General features: G+C 38.4%; 2 protein-coding genes and 1 long non-coding RNA gene across 3 annotated transcripts in view; 2 read left to right on the top strand and 1 right to left on the bottom strand.

Annotated features, from left to right (window-relative positions):
- LOC145479914 (MAM and LDL-receptor class A domain-containing protein 1-like) overlaps nucleotides 1–17,808 on the top strand; it is a 266,467-nt gene that overhangs the window by 127,310 nt on the left and 121,349 nt on the right. The gene's annotated exons all lie outside the window — the stretch shown is intronic.
- The window catches only part of LOC145480881 (uncharacterized), a 124,881-nt gene that overhangs the window by 21,786 nt on the left and 85,287 nt on the right, over nucleotides 1–17,808 (bottom strand). The gene's annotated exons all lie outside the window — the stretch shown is intronic.
- The window catches only part of LOC145479960 (MAM and LDL-receptor class A domain-containing protein 1-like), a 36,346-nt gene continuing 26,922 nt past the window's right edge, over nucleotides 8,385–17,808 (top strand). Inside the window, exons 1-6 of the mRNA XM_081458440.1 lie at nucleotides 8,385–8,479; nucleotides 12,483–12,521; nucleotides 13,493–13,624; nucleotides 14,609–14,850; nucleotides 16,259–16,343; nucleotides 16,929–17,085. Of these exons, the coding sequence (XP_081314566.1) occupies nucleotides 8,416–8,479; nucleotides 12,483–12,521; nucleotides 13,493–13,624; nucleotides 14,609–14,850; nucleotides 16,259–16,343; nucleotides 16,929–17,085 (719 nt within the window). The 5' untranslated portion in view covers nucleotides 8,385–8,415. The remainder of the gene's footprint in view (nucleotides 8,480–12,482; nucleotides 12,522–13,492; nucleotides 13,625–14,608; nucleotides 14,851–16,258; nucleotides 16,344–16,928; nucleotides 17,086–17,808) is intronic.

Below are 17,808 nucleotides of genomic sequence, written 5' to 3'. Positions count from 1 at the left end.
CTGATACTCTTCCTACGCATACTTGCACGCAATTTACAACTGGAGAAGAGTAACAGCTCAACACAAACTAGACTTTCTGTTACGATAACAGTCCCGGCCTCATTTTCTTGGGTGGTAAACGGTTTGAGGTGCTAAAAGGTCGTGCTGACAGTTATAAAGTGAACTATTTTGTGTTGTAATAACAGGATTTTGGTGGCTTTTCACGCAATATTCGCGTCTTATCTTGGCGGTGAAATTACCGAACCGATTAAGTTCGATTACTCCAACGTTCGATTTGGTTCCATTTGTGTTGTTGAGTACAGATAATAATTGCTGTACTCAATACTATAACTTTAATTTGCTTTTAGCCGCCCGGTCATCCGACTAGTCGTGCTAATTACCTGCTTCCTTTAGTTGAAAATGTAACTCTTCTTGAATGGGTAAAGTGACTTAAAAGTTTTTTAGCGCCTCCTATGAAAAGACTTTGGTCAAATCAAACTTAATTGTGTTCAGAACTTATTTGTCTTATTTGGCTGAACATTTCGGGAGATGAAGCGTCAGGGATTTATTAACTTGCTGTAAGGAGTCACTGAGAGGATCTTACATGATCAATTTTCTCATTTATGTCTTTTTGCTCCTTGTCATGATTACAGTCTTTCGGCAACTTATGTCATTGGTCACTCAAACTAATCTTAAAAGTTGGAATTCTTTTAACTAATATAGACGGTCAAAATGACCTCTCAGTTTCATTTAGTTGAAATTTTCGCCTTTTTAGAATGGTCAAAACGACTATTAAAATTAGTTACGACTATTTTAATCAGTTATTTTAACTAGTCAGTTTAAACAGTGCACTTCGTCAAGCGGAAACCGCCTTTCTCTAACAACCTGCGCAGTTTATTTGCTAAATCGACTGCCTTCTCTGTGGTACTTGTCGACTTCATCAAGACATCTACATACATGTTGCGCTTCACTGTTACTACCACTTCTGCATCCAACGCCTCCCGATGTATCTGGGACGTCTTCCTTAGGCAAAACTTAGCAACACTAGGTGAAGACGCAGCAGCAAATAGATGTTTCACCATTCGATTTTCTTCTATTTCCATTGTCAGGTCCTCTTTCGGCCACCATAAAAAACTTAAAATGTCACAATCTTTTGGGTCCACCAGGACCTGGTGAAACATTCCTTCTATATCAGCAGCCATTCCAACGGCTTCTTGTCTAAATCGACTTCAGACACCCCCTAGCTAATTTGTCTGATCCGGCCCCTGCAGCAGCTGCTGATTTTAATTAGCGATGTCTGTCCAAACTTTGCTGCGCAATCATAAACCACCCTCATCTTGTAGGGCTTCAAAGGATGCATTACCTGGTGGTGAGGGAGGTACCACACTGGTTTATCCGTTGTGTTTAACTCTTCTTCAGGAACCCTTTGTGCATTTCCCTTTTCAGTGTAGTCGTTCATTGTCGTCTGATACTTCTCCAACAATTCTTCATCTTTCATGAGACGCCTCTTCAAAAACGGGGCTCTTCACTCTGCCATCGCCTTGTTATTGGGTCGTGTCTCCAGGGCAAGGCAACTTGAGATTGTCGATCGACTTGCTGCAGAGTCCCTTCCATAATTTCTAGGGCTCTCTTATCTGCGACTGATGCACAAACTTTGGTCTCTACTTCTGTGTTTACAAAGTTTGTTTTCCATAGTCTTTTTGACTGCTGGCATAATTCTTCATCTAGAATTTCGCATTCAGCTTTGCTGTCGAATAACATAGTGGCGTCCTTCTGATTTGTCAATTTATCAGTGAATTCTTCTACATATAATAGTAGTTTCCTTCATGGCTCGTATACGTACATAATCCCACGTATCTGGAACCAGTTGCCATCAGCTGTAAAAAATGCACCTAATGCATCATCCTTCAACTAAGTTAAATTTTACCGGCTCTCAATGCAGTAATTGCTTTTGACCTAATTAATTTATATAGATATACGTCATTTTTAATTAAAATAGTAAGATATGAGCAAACAATTTTATCAAACACTTTTATCATGAGCCTCTGGCTCGCGGGACTGGGAGACCACCCCCTGTGTAATTTTGGCATGAGATAAATTATCTATCTTATCTATCTGTAGGACCTCTGTCACTGTCATCATCACCATCATCATCATCATCTGATAGCTCATTAAATCTTCCACCTTTAATCATCAGACTAGCACATAAATTTTCATCCTCCTAATCAGGAACATTGTCGTGAACAATGACTCCCTATGGTAAATGTGAAATTTGCTGAACAATTTGGGTCATCCTTTTGGCCACCAACAGGAGCTATTAGAGTCCATCCTAAACTATATCTGACCTCGACTGGTTCATCTTCTCTTCCTGCCTTGTACTCTAGCAGAAAGAACAAATTTGGCTTTTCCTTGAGACCAACCATCAACAAAACCTCTCCATCTTCTAATTCCCACAATTCAATCTCGCGCAAATGAGGCCACTTCTTAAGGTCTCCCTTCTTGGCGATACAGTCACTTGAGATTGTCATTTGTTTCACTGTTCTCACATTTGCCAGCTCCAATGACATGGTTTCATCCATTGACATCACCACAATATCCATCAGTTGATCGACTCTCTACTTTAATTGATCCTGTCACCCCTGATAAAGTGAAACTTAGCCTTGGAGCGAGCACTCGCTCCAAGTTCCTGTTGCAAATGTTCATGACGAAGAGTTACTTCTGATCCACTGTCTAACAATGCGTATGTCTCGACAGGTGGTGCTAGAGCACTTCCTTTCACTTGGACTTTGAGGGGAACAACACTTACACAAACTCGCTCACCGGCCCCAGTTGTAGCAGTAACAGTAACTCCCTCTTGACTTTTTGTTGCACAATTTGAACCATCAGTTGTGTTCAATCTTTGGCCTTCCGGATTAAGCTGACTCTGGTTTCTACCACCACCACCAGGTTCAGAGGGAGGAGGATGTAGCAGTGTCTTGTGTTCTTTATTGCAACCTTCTTTCGGGAATTTGAAATTTGTTCTGGGACATATTTTCGCGTAGGGCCACCATTAAGACACTTGATACAAGGACTGCGTTCCTGAGCTATCTTCATTTTGTCTTGGTAGGGAAAACCTTTAAATCGGTTACATCTCCATACTCCACGTTAGTTGGAACAGACCGAACAACCTTGCTTGGTACCATTCATTCCACGTGAACCTCTCTGTTGACCAGTTGGAGTGTCATGACACACCTGCAAACCTGCGCTTAATGATGAAAATTTGTGAGGAAGTCGATCACGTCCACCTCTGCCTTTGCCATTCTCATTGCCTAACTTCTCCTTTGATTGACTAAAATTAAGGTGTTATTCAAACTCATTGTTCACAAGGGTTACTCTCTGTTTCAGGAATCGAAGAAAGTCCCCAAATTTTGGCCTCTGGCCAGACTCGATGATTTTACCAACACACTCGGTCCACTTGACTCTCATGAACAACGGAAGCATTCTATTTAGTTCTCGAAGAGTTTGCATGGTTTAGGTCACTCACATGCTCATGCCCCTTGCCTGTAAGGGTTCTTTCAGCGACATCCAAATGCCTGGCAAACTCCAGTAGACTTGATCCATCAACTAGCCCTCTTTAGAGAAGATACGTTCTCTAGCTTCTTGACATGTGCCTTTGCGATTCTGTGAGGACGACCAAAGTTCTCACACAGTGTTCTTTGCCACATAATAACCTTCTTCTACTGGAAGGTTTACGCAGCTCTCAATTTCTTCTCTCACTTTGCTATTACAATGTTGAATTAAGAATTGCAGCCTCAAGGCATTGTCGGGATTTTCTTTTTCTAGACAAGTTTTGAAATTGTGCATAAACGAGACATACCTAATCGGGTTACCATCAAAATGCATATACTCCACTTTAGGAGTGGAAACAACTTGACGTATTGCTCGTGCAATTTCTTCTCCGCTTCCTTGCCTCGGCGCACTAGTCCCTTTAGGTGAATACTCCACTGGGTGAGACAACGGTGGTTTCCCATGTTCTTGATTGAACACTTCAACTGAGCGGGTCAGCTGGACAGGCTCTTATCTACGATGCTCATTTGGTTGTGTCGACTGAAACTGGACAGGCTCATGACTATTAATCTGCTATGTTAATGGTAACTGTACTCAGTGAGATCCACTACTTGGCACTGGTACGTTTCTGGTGGGGTTCGTAAGCTCCAGGTGTCTTTTGTATTGTGTGGTCCAATTTCGTGACCGCAAACTTGATAAACAGGAATAATCTGTCCAGCCACCGGTGACACTGAATTCGAAATTGTTGTGATGATTGACACACATGCTTGAGCAGAACCTGATGCTACAAACTTTACACTTGCGTAATTGATTCGAATGTGTTTGTCCTTGTTCAGGTAAACATGTGAAGGGAGTAGGCTGCAATACGACGTTTGACTCTTCATCATTTCAGATACGCCCTTTATTTAAATAACATAGTTCAGACTCCCCAGTATCTATATTATCTCCTCTCTCTACATTGCCAATCTCATTTTCATCTTCAGCTTGTTTGTAAATTTCAAGGCTAGCTGTTGCTTTTTCTTCTTCCACTTGGGCCTCCATACACTCTTTTTCACTGTACTGCAATTCTGTCATTTTTCGTTTTAGTTCTTGATCTCTCTCAATAATTGTTTCGTCTTCAACTGAGCTAGAGCTAACGTTTCCTTTGTTTTTTACCACTGAGGGTGAAACTGAGCTAGAATAAGACGATTTACTTCCATGAATTCTTCTATATTTTCTGGAGAGTGAGAAAGCCTCTTCTCCCACTCCCAGCGATTCAAGCTTTGATTTTCCATACCAGGACTGAAAAAAGTTTCAAAGTCCAATTTTCTTGCCATTTACTCTTCGTAACTGATACGGGCCCTTTCTAGTTCTTCCTCATTGCAAAGCAATTCAAGATATTGAATGTACGCAAACAAGCCCAAGCCCTACCAGCGATGACTAACTCGTTCGAATCTCATTTATCGTATTGCATTTCAACACTCAAGGGAGTAGATATGTATAACATTTCTCTCTATTTTTCCATGATTAGTTAAAAAAAAATTAAGCTTAAGTTACCTTGGAAAGTCACCTTTTATCATACATTACCTGTTTTGATACACTATCTGTCCCGAGGTTTTCTTGCTGATGGAGGTCAAATGTACAAATATGCCAGATTTAACTTTAGCCTCCATTATTCTGTAGTACCACCTTATATTTGTGACAATTTTTTTTTAGAATTGTAGGAGACAACATTGACCTGGAACAGACAGCTAGGATTCAGGCCGACAAGACAACAAACAAATCCCTGCATTGTTTCCAGGTGTATGCTGTTAAACACAGAGTATCTTTCAAGAATTTACTTTCTGACCAGCCACAAAAGAGCTTAGCTGACCTTAAGAAGAAAGAATTTCTCCCAACAGTTCATGCGCATTCGTCTCTAATCAATAATCTTACTGGCCTGATTCCAAGGATTATTATCATCCACTACTTACCAGCGCAGGATACAAGCCATTTGCTAAAGTCGTTTATTTCAACATCCCACATGCTCATTTCTCAGAAATGGCTTAAATATCTGAGGTGGTACGTGTAAATCTTAAAGATTTTACAGTTGCTTTTAATATATTTACCTATTTTACTGTGTGACTACGAAATCTGTGAACACCTGGAATATTTCAGTTCAGGAAACGAACCACAGAGATTTGTTGAAAATTAAGGTACAGAGGCATTGTAAATGTACATTATTGCTAGGGGTAGTGTGGAGCTACACTTGCAGATACACCCTATGACTGCTTAAGCGGCCTTGAGACTGCTTTTGCTGATTGGCATCAAGGGGAGTACCTATACGTACCAATGTGCGTTCATTGTTTGAAATCTCTAATTTTTGATGTACATAGAAATAATAACAATAATATTATTATTTCGTAATAATACTAATGACGATGATTATGATGACGACGACGACGACGATGATAATGATAATAGTCATCACTACCACCAACAGTATCATCTGAACCCGTCGTTTTTTAGATATCTTTTAAGCTATTTGTCAAAGAGGACTCTGCAGCTGAAGTGGGAACCAGCTATGCATGAGTGAACTAATGCCAAGAAGGGGCCAGAGAAAGACGAAGAAGCATACAAAGAATTCTTTGACCGTGAAACTGATGCTCATATCCTTGCCAAATGGATGACCTTGCTGGGATGAAGAATTTTTAAAGTTACATATTTACAGTAGATAATTTAAGACTATCTTAAATACCATGTATGACCTTCAATGTACATTGTTAAATATAGTTAAACAGTATTTAACATACATACAGTCAACGACCAGGAGCTAGTCTAGCCAGGAGAATTTGTTAGCGTTTTAGCTGCCCTGTTAGTGTCTGTTCAGACTTTGTTGCGTTCTTTTTTTTTTTTTTTTTTTTTTTAGCGATTGCCCCGCGGGTCTCTTAGGCACCTAACCTCCATTTTGCGACTTGGGCGTAAAAATTTAGCATAATTATTTACATACTTTGAGCTCAGGACTGAAGTATAACAGTAGGTCATGACATCCAAACATCTTAAAAAAAGTTTGGATGTCAGTAATGCGTATAATCTGAGATCGCTTACAACCTACCGCAAGGTTGTGTCACCCTCTATAAGGACGGCATATGGCTAGACGCTTACTGTTAGCCGTCGGAATGGTGACATCAACACAGGTATAACAAGAAGGCAAATTTTACGTAATATTACAGTAATATCATGCTTAACATAGTAAATAGTTTTAGGCCAGGAGTGTCAGTAGTTCGTATAGTGTGATCGTCCGGGTAAGGGTGGTTCTGAAAAGAACTGTTGTTGGTGACTGACGTCTCGACCACCTGAGCGGAAGTTATCTTCAGAGTCAAGTGAATAGTGTTTGTCAGTCGATGATGTTATAAGTCTGGTCCGTTGAACGTGATTGGTCAGTTTAGCCATGATGGTATTGGCTGAAAGACTCGTGTAAAGTTTGTCATCAGTCATTGGTCGGTTTCGATTCGTCTATTGTTAGCCAAATTGGTCGGTTTTTGGTCCGTCTATTGTAAGTCAAATTAAGTCGGTCTGTTAGAAGTCCGTTTGTCGGTTTCGTTTAGTTTTCGTCATGGATAAGTCGTTTGTAAGACGCCGGTAGATGTTAACATATGTTAACTATAACGCTGACTTTATTAGATGAAACATTTACCGGCCTACTAAAGCTGGCGCAACGAAAAGGAACCCAACACCTGTTATTACAGTGACTATACCTTACATTAAGGGCAATTCTGAGACCTTCTCACGGATCCTACAACCCTACAGAAGTTGCTAATTTGTCGCCACAAATGCCATAAAACAAAGTTGGTTAGGAAGCTAAACGCTTCAGAAGTCACTATACTAATCAGGTCACGGGGAACGCTCGATTGACGCATTTTATGCCCGTTCGATTAAGTCGCTATTTCAATGCCAGAATACACAAAACTTATTTCAGTCGAGTATTCTGCTCAGGGGATGCGAACGTTCAGAAAAATCGTCGCTGCCTCTTCGCGTCGCGGTCTTTTCTATATAACCAAAAATAAAATAAAATAAAATAAAAAATGCAAAACAAATATAAATAATTTCTGAGATTTCTATGATTTCTATGTTCATTGTCCGTGCACCTTGAGTTGATTGAAATGATAATAATAACCGTCACATACACAAGGAGGTCAGAAAACAACAAAGCTTGATCGGCCAACGTCTCATTTAATTTCCACAGCTGAAATGTTTCAATAAAGTTTGTCAAAACGTTATGCTGCATGCACTGAGGCTGCCTTTAAATACGCAACAAAATTTCAATGCATGAGTTCTGATTTTGCACCAGGACATGTGTGATGGAAAAATTGGGTAAGCAAAATCAAAGTTTGATTACAGCATTCTGTCTCCAAAACGCAGTGCTAGTTAATTTTTTTTCTTCCTGGGAAAAGATATCACACAGTTAGTTATATTTTTGAGTTTGAGCTCGATTGGATTCTTACTCGATTAATATTATCATGAACGAAGTAAGCTAAACTACGTAATTCAATCGATTCAACCAACCGTTAATTCTGTTTTAAAAGAGTTCGGTCTTTGTTTCTTTACATCCGAAAAGAGTTCGACTCCCACATGAAATGGTTCGGGACACAAACAATGCCACCGTTTCATTGTTTTGCTACCGTGACGTTATGTGGAAACACTTTATAGCTAAATGGTGCACTGTGCATAAGATGTTTATTTGTTTTTGTAGTGTCATATTTGCATCAGGCTTGTGAGCATAATTGCACAACCGAACTCTCCAAAATTATCGCCGTCGACCTTCATTGATTCCTTTGTTTATTTCTATTGTCTTGTACGTGCTGCGGTTCCAATGACGTTCCTTCGAGGTTTTTCATTGCTTCAAGACCTTTGACACAGCAGTACATCTAAATGTTTTCCGTTATGACCTTGGAGAAACAGCTTTGCCTTTTCACTGTATGGCTTTTTACAACAGGTAGGTTTTACGGTGTTTCCATAAATTAAAAGTTAGCAAGGTGTCATTAGAGCGTTTGCATGTAAATGTGCTCCTCTTTCACATGAAGTGAACAATGACGGAGCACTTTCCAGAAGATGCCTCTTGTGGACCAAACATTTTGAGTTGATCATAAAGTTTGATTTATGCTTTCACATTTCTGCCTTAAAAGTAGAAAATATAATTCCTGGTATTCTCTGCATTCTTCCCTATTGCTAAAAGCCACGGCAGATTTCTAGCAAGACTTTTAGTCTTCAGTTGTAAAACTTGATTTATAGTTTGGTAAATTGCCATATGCAAATATGGCAGGATACTCGCTCCAAACGACATCATCTGGCATCTTACTGTAGCCTTGCAAGTTTCGTGGTTTACATCGATCTTTTCCAAGTTAAAGCCTATGTCTTTTGGGTTTGAAATATTGGTAAAAAAAAAAGGGTTCATTTATAAGGGAACAGAACTAACGGTAATTACTTTGTTAAACAGCTGCGACAGAAAGAAGAATAGCATTCTCATCTATAAAGTTGATAAGTAAATTCAAAAGTAAAACTTCTTCCGTTTTCGATTTTCGGGAAACAAATAACAATTTGTAAATATGTATGTAATATACGCATTTATTGACACTTTTATAATTGGCATGCTATCATTGACACTTCACACGTAGCTTTCACTGAAGCCTATACATCCAATCGATTTACGTTGGATAACGGAATCACTTATGCACCGACATAGATTTGCAGTCCGTCTGTCATAGCGTCTACGTTATAAGTCGGTCGGCGATGCGAAATCCTGAAGGAAACAGAGCCAAACAACTTTAATGTCTGTAGGATTAGTGTTGCGTTATATTTTGAATTGACGTGACTGCGTTTATGTTAATTTCCCGCTTATTCCTGTTGCTGAGTGGGCCTTAACTGAACCACCAGGAAATCCGATTTTTTTTTTAAGAATGGCAGGCCACACGAAACAGTCCTTTTGTACATTAAAGATAGAGAAGGAGCAATATCGAAATCATTTTTCTGTTGGATATACTAAACGTAAAAGCGTATAGATGATCCCACAAGGGAATCGATCAGCGTAAAATGCATTCCGACATAAATATCCAGCATGCTTGAATAAGGTGGAAGGTCCATTTAAATAAGCTTTTTAGTTATTGCTTCACATTTTGTTTTATTTCCAAATGATGATGATTTACTTTGCAAAAACGGAACTACCACTAAGGCACCAAATTATAGTATCTCAACAGAAGAAAAAAATTCCATCGTGCAAGTCTGCAATCATAATAAACGGCACGCAATGCATGCAGAAGCGATGACGTTTAAAAATTGTTGCTAGAAGATTGGAACATGAGCAGACAAACTGATTCTTAAACTTTTGGGTTAGAAATTTTAGGGGTTTACATTTAGGGTAGTCCATTGGTGGTTCATTCAAGTAGTTCATGTGCCAGGTCCATCTTGTTAGTCCATGTGCTAGGGGTCAGCGAAATGTACTAACCCAAATAAAAAGCACTCCGCTGAAAAGTTCCTTTCTCTGAAATCAACACATTATCGTTAAAGATATTTGGCAAAGCTAATTACCTCACCGGAGATTAATTTGTTGATATACTTGTCCAAGAGAAAATCATTTTCTCTTGACTTGTCATATCGCGTGTGCGACCCGCTTGTCTATCTAAAATTGTATGTATCGAAGATATGTTATTATGAGTTTGCCCGTGAGCGCAAATTTATCCGACACTGTATAAACCAAAATCCACCCTCAAATCTTCGTTTAAAAGCTGAAATTAAAAGAACTGCGCTGATCCTTATTATCTTTAAAGATATTTGGCAACGCTAACTACCTCACAGAAAATTAATTTGTTGTTAACCGTATACTTGTCATCAATGAACATTCGTATTGTCTTTACCCTGACAAAACGGTTATCGATTGTTTAATCACAACCACTCTTTCGTTGACAGAAAATATAAAACAGCACATTTCCAAAACTTCATAAAAAAACTGAAAACTGCAAATGAATCGTACCCTGACTTCATTATCACTACTGTAAACTGTATATTTCAGTGCTCATACAATGTTCATTCAATTCACTTCAAGACTGGTAAAAGTACAACTGCGCTACCAATCCGTAAATTTTATGTACACCCTTCAGCTATCGCGTGTGCGACTTGGTTGTCTATCTAAATTTGTATGTATGGGCGATATGTTCTTATCAAGAGTTTGCCAGTGAGCGCAAATTTATCCGACACTGTATGAACCAAAATCAACCCCCAAATCTTCGTTTAAAAGCTGAAATTAAAAGCACTCCGCAGATCCTACAAACAGCAAAGGAAAGCCGCAAAGGAATGTTACTCTCTCTGAAATCGACATCTTGTTATCTTTAAAAATACTTGGCAACACTAATTACCTCACCGGAAATTAATTTGTTGTTTTGACTGTATACTTGTCATATCGATTAAAAGCAGTCTGCTGATCCTATACAAACAGCAAAGGAAAGCCGCAAAGCCTTCACCTATCGCCTGTGCGACTTACTTGTCTATCTAAACTTGTATGTATGAAGGATATGTTCTTATTATGAGTTTGCTCGTGGACTCAAATTTATCCGATACTGTTTAAACCAAAATCCGCCCCTAAAACTTCTTTTAAAAGCTTCAATTGAAAGCACTCCGCTGAACCTACAAACGGCAAAGGAAAGCAGCCAAGGAACTCCCAGAGTGCATTTCGCTTCCACGGGGGGATAAAAAGTGCGCGACATAAGCGCTCGGACATAAGCGCGACAAACTATGCGAAATCACTATCCAAAGGAATGCATGCATGCCAGCATAAAGTGACGACGTCACACAATATGTCATCGCTTAAAAGTCAATGAAAGATAGTCATATGCAGTAAGTAATTGAGGCAAACATTATAGTGGTATGTGCTGAGGGCGTATCAGTTATCGTCCACGAGAGCAGGTAATATTGAAATGTAGCTTTTGTATCGTCTGTTTCGTCTCAATAACATCAGACGGGTTCCCGCAAAAATGCACACTCATTTTTCGGACGACTTGCTCATAACGTCAACCCCAAAGCTTTTTTAAAATCACTTGCGCAGGAGGGTTTTAAACGTTGGCTTTATTACACAAATGAACTTTTTGAATATTTTAGAGTATTTCACATTTGCAAGTGAGACGTAAAATATCTCAGCAGTCAACGGTTTGTTATGAAAAAAAGAAAAAAAACTGTTTTGTACTCGTTGAGGAGTGTCTGGATGACCAAAATAAGATATACTGAGGATGAATCCACTTCAAAGCTTTTAATCACTTGCCCGGGCGGGTTTTAAACATAGGCTCCATGACGCAAATGGACTATTTAGATATTTTAGAGCATTTTACTTTTTTAAGTAACACGTGAAACATCTCAACGGTCAATGATTTGTTATGAAAAAACGAAAAAAAAAACCATGATCATCGCAGTAAATTTTCCAATTTAAGCAATTGGAAATAAGAAGCCTGAAAAAATCAGGGCTTCATATAAACTTCACATCATCTCACTCCTCACAGGAAGATATGAACTCAATAAATTGACCTCGTTCCCAATGTGTGGCTTCATAGCTCAGTTGGTAGAGCATCGTACCGGTATCGCGGAGGTCACGGGTTCGAATCCCGTTGAAGCCCTGATTTTTTCAGGCTTCTTCTTTCCAATTGCTTAAATTGGAAAATTTACTGCGATGATCATTCTTCACTATCAAACTTTGATCTAGTAGAAATGCTGGCTTTTTATTGAGCAACAACAACAAAAAACGTTTCGTACTATGAAAGTCTCACAGGAAAAAAAAACCGTATCAGGCTCTTTGAGATATTTCAAATATCAAAGTCGTAAAAATTTGAAAACTTTAACCGAAATGTTAATTGCTGGATGAAGCCTAAAATTAAATTGTTTGCTGGAGTGAAAGCACAATGATTAACAGCGACAGTTTGGTTATTTTTATTTTATACGTTTTCTTTTTTCCTCGATAGTTTTACTCACCTGTGTCCAGTTGACCAAAGCAGAGCATTGTGAGTATATTTTCATTGTCATAAGTGTATGTGATATTATTTTGTCAGTAGCGAGAGAGGATGAAGGGAGTTGATCCTAAATATAGATCTTATACCTAAAGTAATGCCTCGATCACTCAGTCCCAGCTTTAGAAACCCAGGAGAGTCTAACTGTAGCCAATTATTTGACGCAAATTCTACTGACGTGGACAACCCAACTGGCTTTGCGTGGGTTCTCCACCTCATCTCTTCCTCAACTCACGTGGTAACATTATCCGTGGGAGGACTGGATACTACATGAACCCTTGAGATGGACTATCTTGAGAATGGGGTCTAATTGGTTGATTAGCGTTTTAAGTACTCTCTATCCTTTCTTATTTGCTCCCTTTATTTGGTACATAAGGTTCACTACTGCTTACGCTGTGACTAAAGTTGGGTAATCTTCCTTCTTACGGGGCAGGTGTTATGATGTTATGACGAAATTCATGATCAGTAACAGGACTGAAGTGTGTAAAACTGACGTCAATTTGCTTTTTACAATAACAAAATTGTCAAATTGGCCGCTCTCACTCGTTGGCGCATCGCATAAATTATAAATTCATGTGTCTGCCCGCTTATTGACAGTGAAAATTAGCCAATGAGCGCGCGAGACTTTCTGCATGCGCCGTTATCGTAAAAACGTTAATTGAGCGCAAATAATGGTGATCGTTAAGGTAAACAGACCACTGTCATCAAGTTTGTAAATCCTTAAAACTCTAAAAGAAAGCAAACCAAAAATGAATGACCAACAGCAAAATAACAGAAGTGAAAGACACTATGCGAGGAATCGAATCTCTGCGTCTTCAAAATACTTGTTTTGCAATTTTTATCGATGCCCTGATTACTGACCATACTATCTCTCTAGTTCTTCGCAGTTCCAGTCTTGACTAATTCCATAGCTTTACATCTTTTTAAGATAGCTGTGTAAAAGCTGTGAATTGTATATTCTATAGGCTGCACCTTTGACGATGGATTGTGCACTGGCTGGTCACAAAATTATTACCACGATGACTTTAACTGGACTAATAATTTCGGACCGACACTCTCAATCGATACGGGGCCATCTTTTGATCATGGCATACACGGTTAGTTGCTTGTATTGCTTAGCTCTTACAGGGTTGTTTATAAAATGAACACCAAATTTCCAGAATTTGTAGCCATCATTACGGTTCTCGTGTTATTATACAAATTAGTCGTGCGGTTCGCCAGAGGTAAGCATTGAAAAGCAAACAGTCGTTGAAGAATCTCTCGTTCAATAATTTGCAACAAAATCAATTTTGAGAGCCAGATTTGCATAAACCTACAAACATGACGGCTATCAAAAAATAGGTTTCAAACACCTCGTGACGACGGTCGCCTTTCAGGCATGATTGCTGATTACGTGTACTACACTAGGCTTTGAGAGACAAATTTTTATGATGTACATGAATAAAACCGTTAATACTAGTTCTTGCTGTTTTGATATTTACAATGTTATTTTCCTCGAAGATATTAACTTCTTAGCTAATCTGCAAATGCGAGATAAAATTAAATCCGATATTGTATAGTATTGAAATAAATTAGCTTATTTCCGACAATTAAAACAACATGCAGCTGAAATGTAGAAGTTTACGCTTCCTGCCTCATAGTCTGTTATATTTATCGAACGTCACAATAAATAAATACCCTGCACGCTACTTTCAAATGCTAGCAAGCCAGATCGTTGATTTATAAAACACTCACCTCTTCTTCGTTGTTTATTGATTTCGTGTGAGGAAGCTGCAATTTGAATTCGTTGTTTGCAGGTTTTCACGAGTTTGGTTATTGCTCTTCTAGAAAATAAGGTAGCAAACTATAACAGAACAGAAAACAACATTTACTGAATTATAGATTAGGTGTGATAAGTTTTAATTTTCTACTTTATGTTGTAAGGAGGCCAAGATTTGCAACGAAATTCTCGAGGTAATTAATGTTTATTATCATTATTATTATTATTATTATTATTATTATAAGAATTTAATACCCATTTACTGATATCCCTTTGATTGACTTATCTTAACTTGTTGTTGTTGTTGTTGTTTTTTTTGTAGGAAGCTACATGTATATCGAAACGTCAGCACCTCGACAATATGGGGAAAATGCCAAACTGGAATTTTCAGTGTCCAGCTCTGACATTGGGAAGTTGTCCTGCCTGAAGTTTTATTATCACATGTATGGGGAAACAATAAACACAATCAATGTCTACAACGGAAATAACAAAACGTTCAATCAATCAGGAAATCAGGGCGATGTATGGGTGAAAGCGAACATCACAATGATTTTGGAAAACAAAGTAAGTTGTATACTGTTGATCACTGTGTTTGGAAATCTAGGTCTTCTTGTACAATAAGCTGAAAAAGTAAAGGAGTCGAGAGATTGGTAAAGTGGGTCTTTTACAATTAATTTAAGGTGGCCGAGCACAGTTTTCAAGTGCCTATGCCTAATTCACCATTACTTTTAAACTATTTATGCTTTGGCGCCCGTTTTTTGCAAGAGTCAAGGTTAACCTTAGAAGGGTTTATTCTCGCATTTTAGCTAAGGTGTGTGCTGTTGCCATGGCAACGGGGCTGGTTAAAAACAAGGCTTAAAAATGGTTTTTGTTTATTTAAAAAAAATCCAGTCGTTAGATTTTTTTCATCATTTGCCCACTACGAATTGACTTTAAATCCCCTCTGTCAACACTGTTCTAATAAAATTTTGACATAGACGATTTTCGTAATTCGCTGTAAATCGTTTTCACTGCATGTTCTGAATTATTTAAAATTCCCTATGTCAAAATTCAGATTTTTTGTGATAGATCATTCACGTGGTTTCTGAACTATTTTTTTGCCAAATTTCGTGAAATTCTAACGACTGGATCGTTAGAAATCGGCAAGTTTTTGCAAAAGCAATCGGTCTCAATTTTTCGAGCAACTGCGCATGCGCTGCATTTAACTGGGTTCTTTCGGTAGGAAAGAAAAAGCTGAGAATTGCTGGGTTCTTTGCATCGTTACCTTTTCTAATATATCTTTGTAATAAAAGACTAAAGCCATCAATACACTGCGTTTAAATATAGAGAAAAATAGTACAGATACTGCGGGTGTTGAGTAAATAAAATGATCGCTCTATTGACGGCATGTTTGTTTCTTGCAGTCCTTGTGCGCGCGCTGAATTGCATCAGCAAAAGCGCGCGCGAAAACTGTGTTCGGCCACCTTAAGTTGGCCTCTTTATTGAGGGCAGCTAACATAATTTTTGATGGTTTATACATTTGTGAGCAGGAAGATTTACGAAAGTAAAGAACATGACGTTTCGATGACCTCATGTTGTCAATTTCAGACGAATAAATTAAAAATAAACGCATATTTATAAGGCATACTCATATAAATTAGGATGCGAGGAAACAAATTAGCAAGGATGACATGGCAGCAGTTTCGCGCGAATGGAATCCACATGCGTTTTCAGTTTTGATCTTTTGCTCTCAATCCACATCATTTCAAAGATCAAACATTCGAGTTTCTCAGGGCATTTCTTTATATATGATTGTAAAGTTAAATACACTTTATATACTCGTGACCTATAAAAAAAATAAATAAAAAAATAATAATAATAATAATAAAAAAACACGATAAAGTTACAATAATACAAATGTGAAATACTTAACCTAAAAGGTAAAGACGCAAGTGATGTATTTTGCTTATGTGTCATTGTTACTCATATTTAGGTTACGTTCGAAGGGATTACGGGAAATTCCTTCACAGGCGACATTGCAATTGACGACGTGTCCATTGTCGATGGTATCTGTCAAGGTACATCTCCAATTATGCTACCTCGATCTATTCCATACGCAGCTAGTTAGTAGTTCTGTCATTTGTGTCATTACACAATGGCAAATTAGAATATTTTGACAAAACCAAATGATATTAAAGTTAATTAATATTTCTAAGCAGTAAATGTTTGTTCGATATTAGTGTGAAAATGCACCTTGCAGACTCTCTGTGTCGTCACGGTTTGCGAGCCCACTTTAAGATTACCTGACGTCTTCGAAAGCAATCCAGATTAAGCTGCATATACCAAAACTTTCCTTACACAAAACAGTACAGATTTTTAGCGTTTGTTCTGGATTTACCACAAGGTGTAATAAGGCGACAAATGTGCACAGTATAAGGAATGATATGCTTTTTCCTTGCACATATACATCATTACGCGTACAATTCTGTGAGGTGTATTTTCGTGAAGCAAGCGCTCCTTAGATAATACCTTTATAGATGGGAACTTCTTCCCTTTCAGTTCAGATACAAAATAAATTAAATTAAAGCCTGCTTGCACAACGAACGAAATGCATTCAATTTATGTAGTAAATATATATATGCATATATTCTTATTTCGTTTAGAGTGTACAGAAAAAGTGAACCAATCATTTGGGAGATTGGATATCAGCTACACAAGTAAATTTGACCCATACTGTAATTGGATACTAGAGGATGCTGGGATATTGCAGGCAGTTGCCATAGTTTCGATCCACCAAATGAACTTACGTGAGAACAGCAGGTACGTTGCTGATTTACTTTGGCGATATGGTGTTGGTTAATCATAGGCGAACTTCAGCGTAAGAATCTGTCAAGGCCATAGTTTGCTCCTAGTTTTCGTCCAGTAAACTCTGTGTACTGTTTTACTGGATCGAAGCAAGAGAAGATCAACGAAGGGGATTTAATCTCCTTTATAGACCTTATACCTAAAGTAATTCGCCAAGTAAGTTATTTTAAGACGTGGTATCCAGTTCTTCCTAGTTTGTCACTTGCGCGATGCGTGGGCGAAAAAGCAACTTTCTCGAAACAACCGTAGACCAACGGAGATGGCAGGAAATGTGGTGAAAAGACCGTTTTAAACGTTTTGATTTTCAAAGGACGTTTTATAGTGCAGATATTTTCCTACGCTCTCGTACGTCTTTCTGTTCGACTGAGCTTTCATTTGCTTTGTGCATGTTTCAGACGGTTGTTCATCCGTTTGTCGTTCTTTCGGTTTTAGGGAGTTTAAAAACAAGCAAACCACAACAGCAATGGCAACGGCAACGGCAACGATTACAATGGCCGTACTACGTGCGCTGTAACCCTTGGTACATTTCTTTGTCGTTATCTACAAGACAACAGCGTGAAGTGACAACTTTCTGTGTATATTCTAGTGAACCACCACAGGCAAAATGCTTTCGAATTTTGACGCAGTCTTACATGTTCTGTTTGGGATAGTTCTGAGAGTTATATACCTTGACGTATA

This window comes from Orbicella franksi, chromosome 1, assembly GCF_964199315.1.
Source record: "Orbicella franksi chromosome 1, jaOrbFran1.1, whole genome shotgun sequence".
NCBI lineage: Eukaryota > Metazoa > Cnidaria > Anthozoa > Scleractinia > Merulinidae > Orbicella > Orbicella franksi.
The sequence above is the reverse complement of the archived record's forward strand: the minus strand, read 5'-3'. Positions and strand labels throughout refer to the sequence as shown.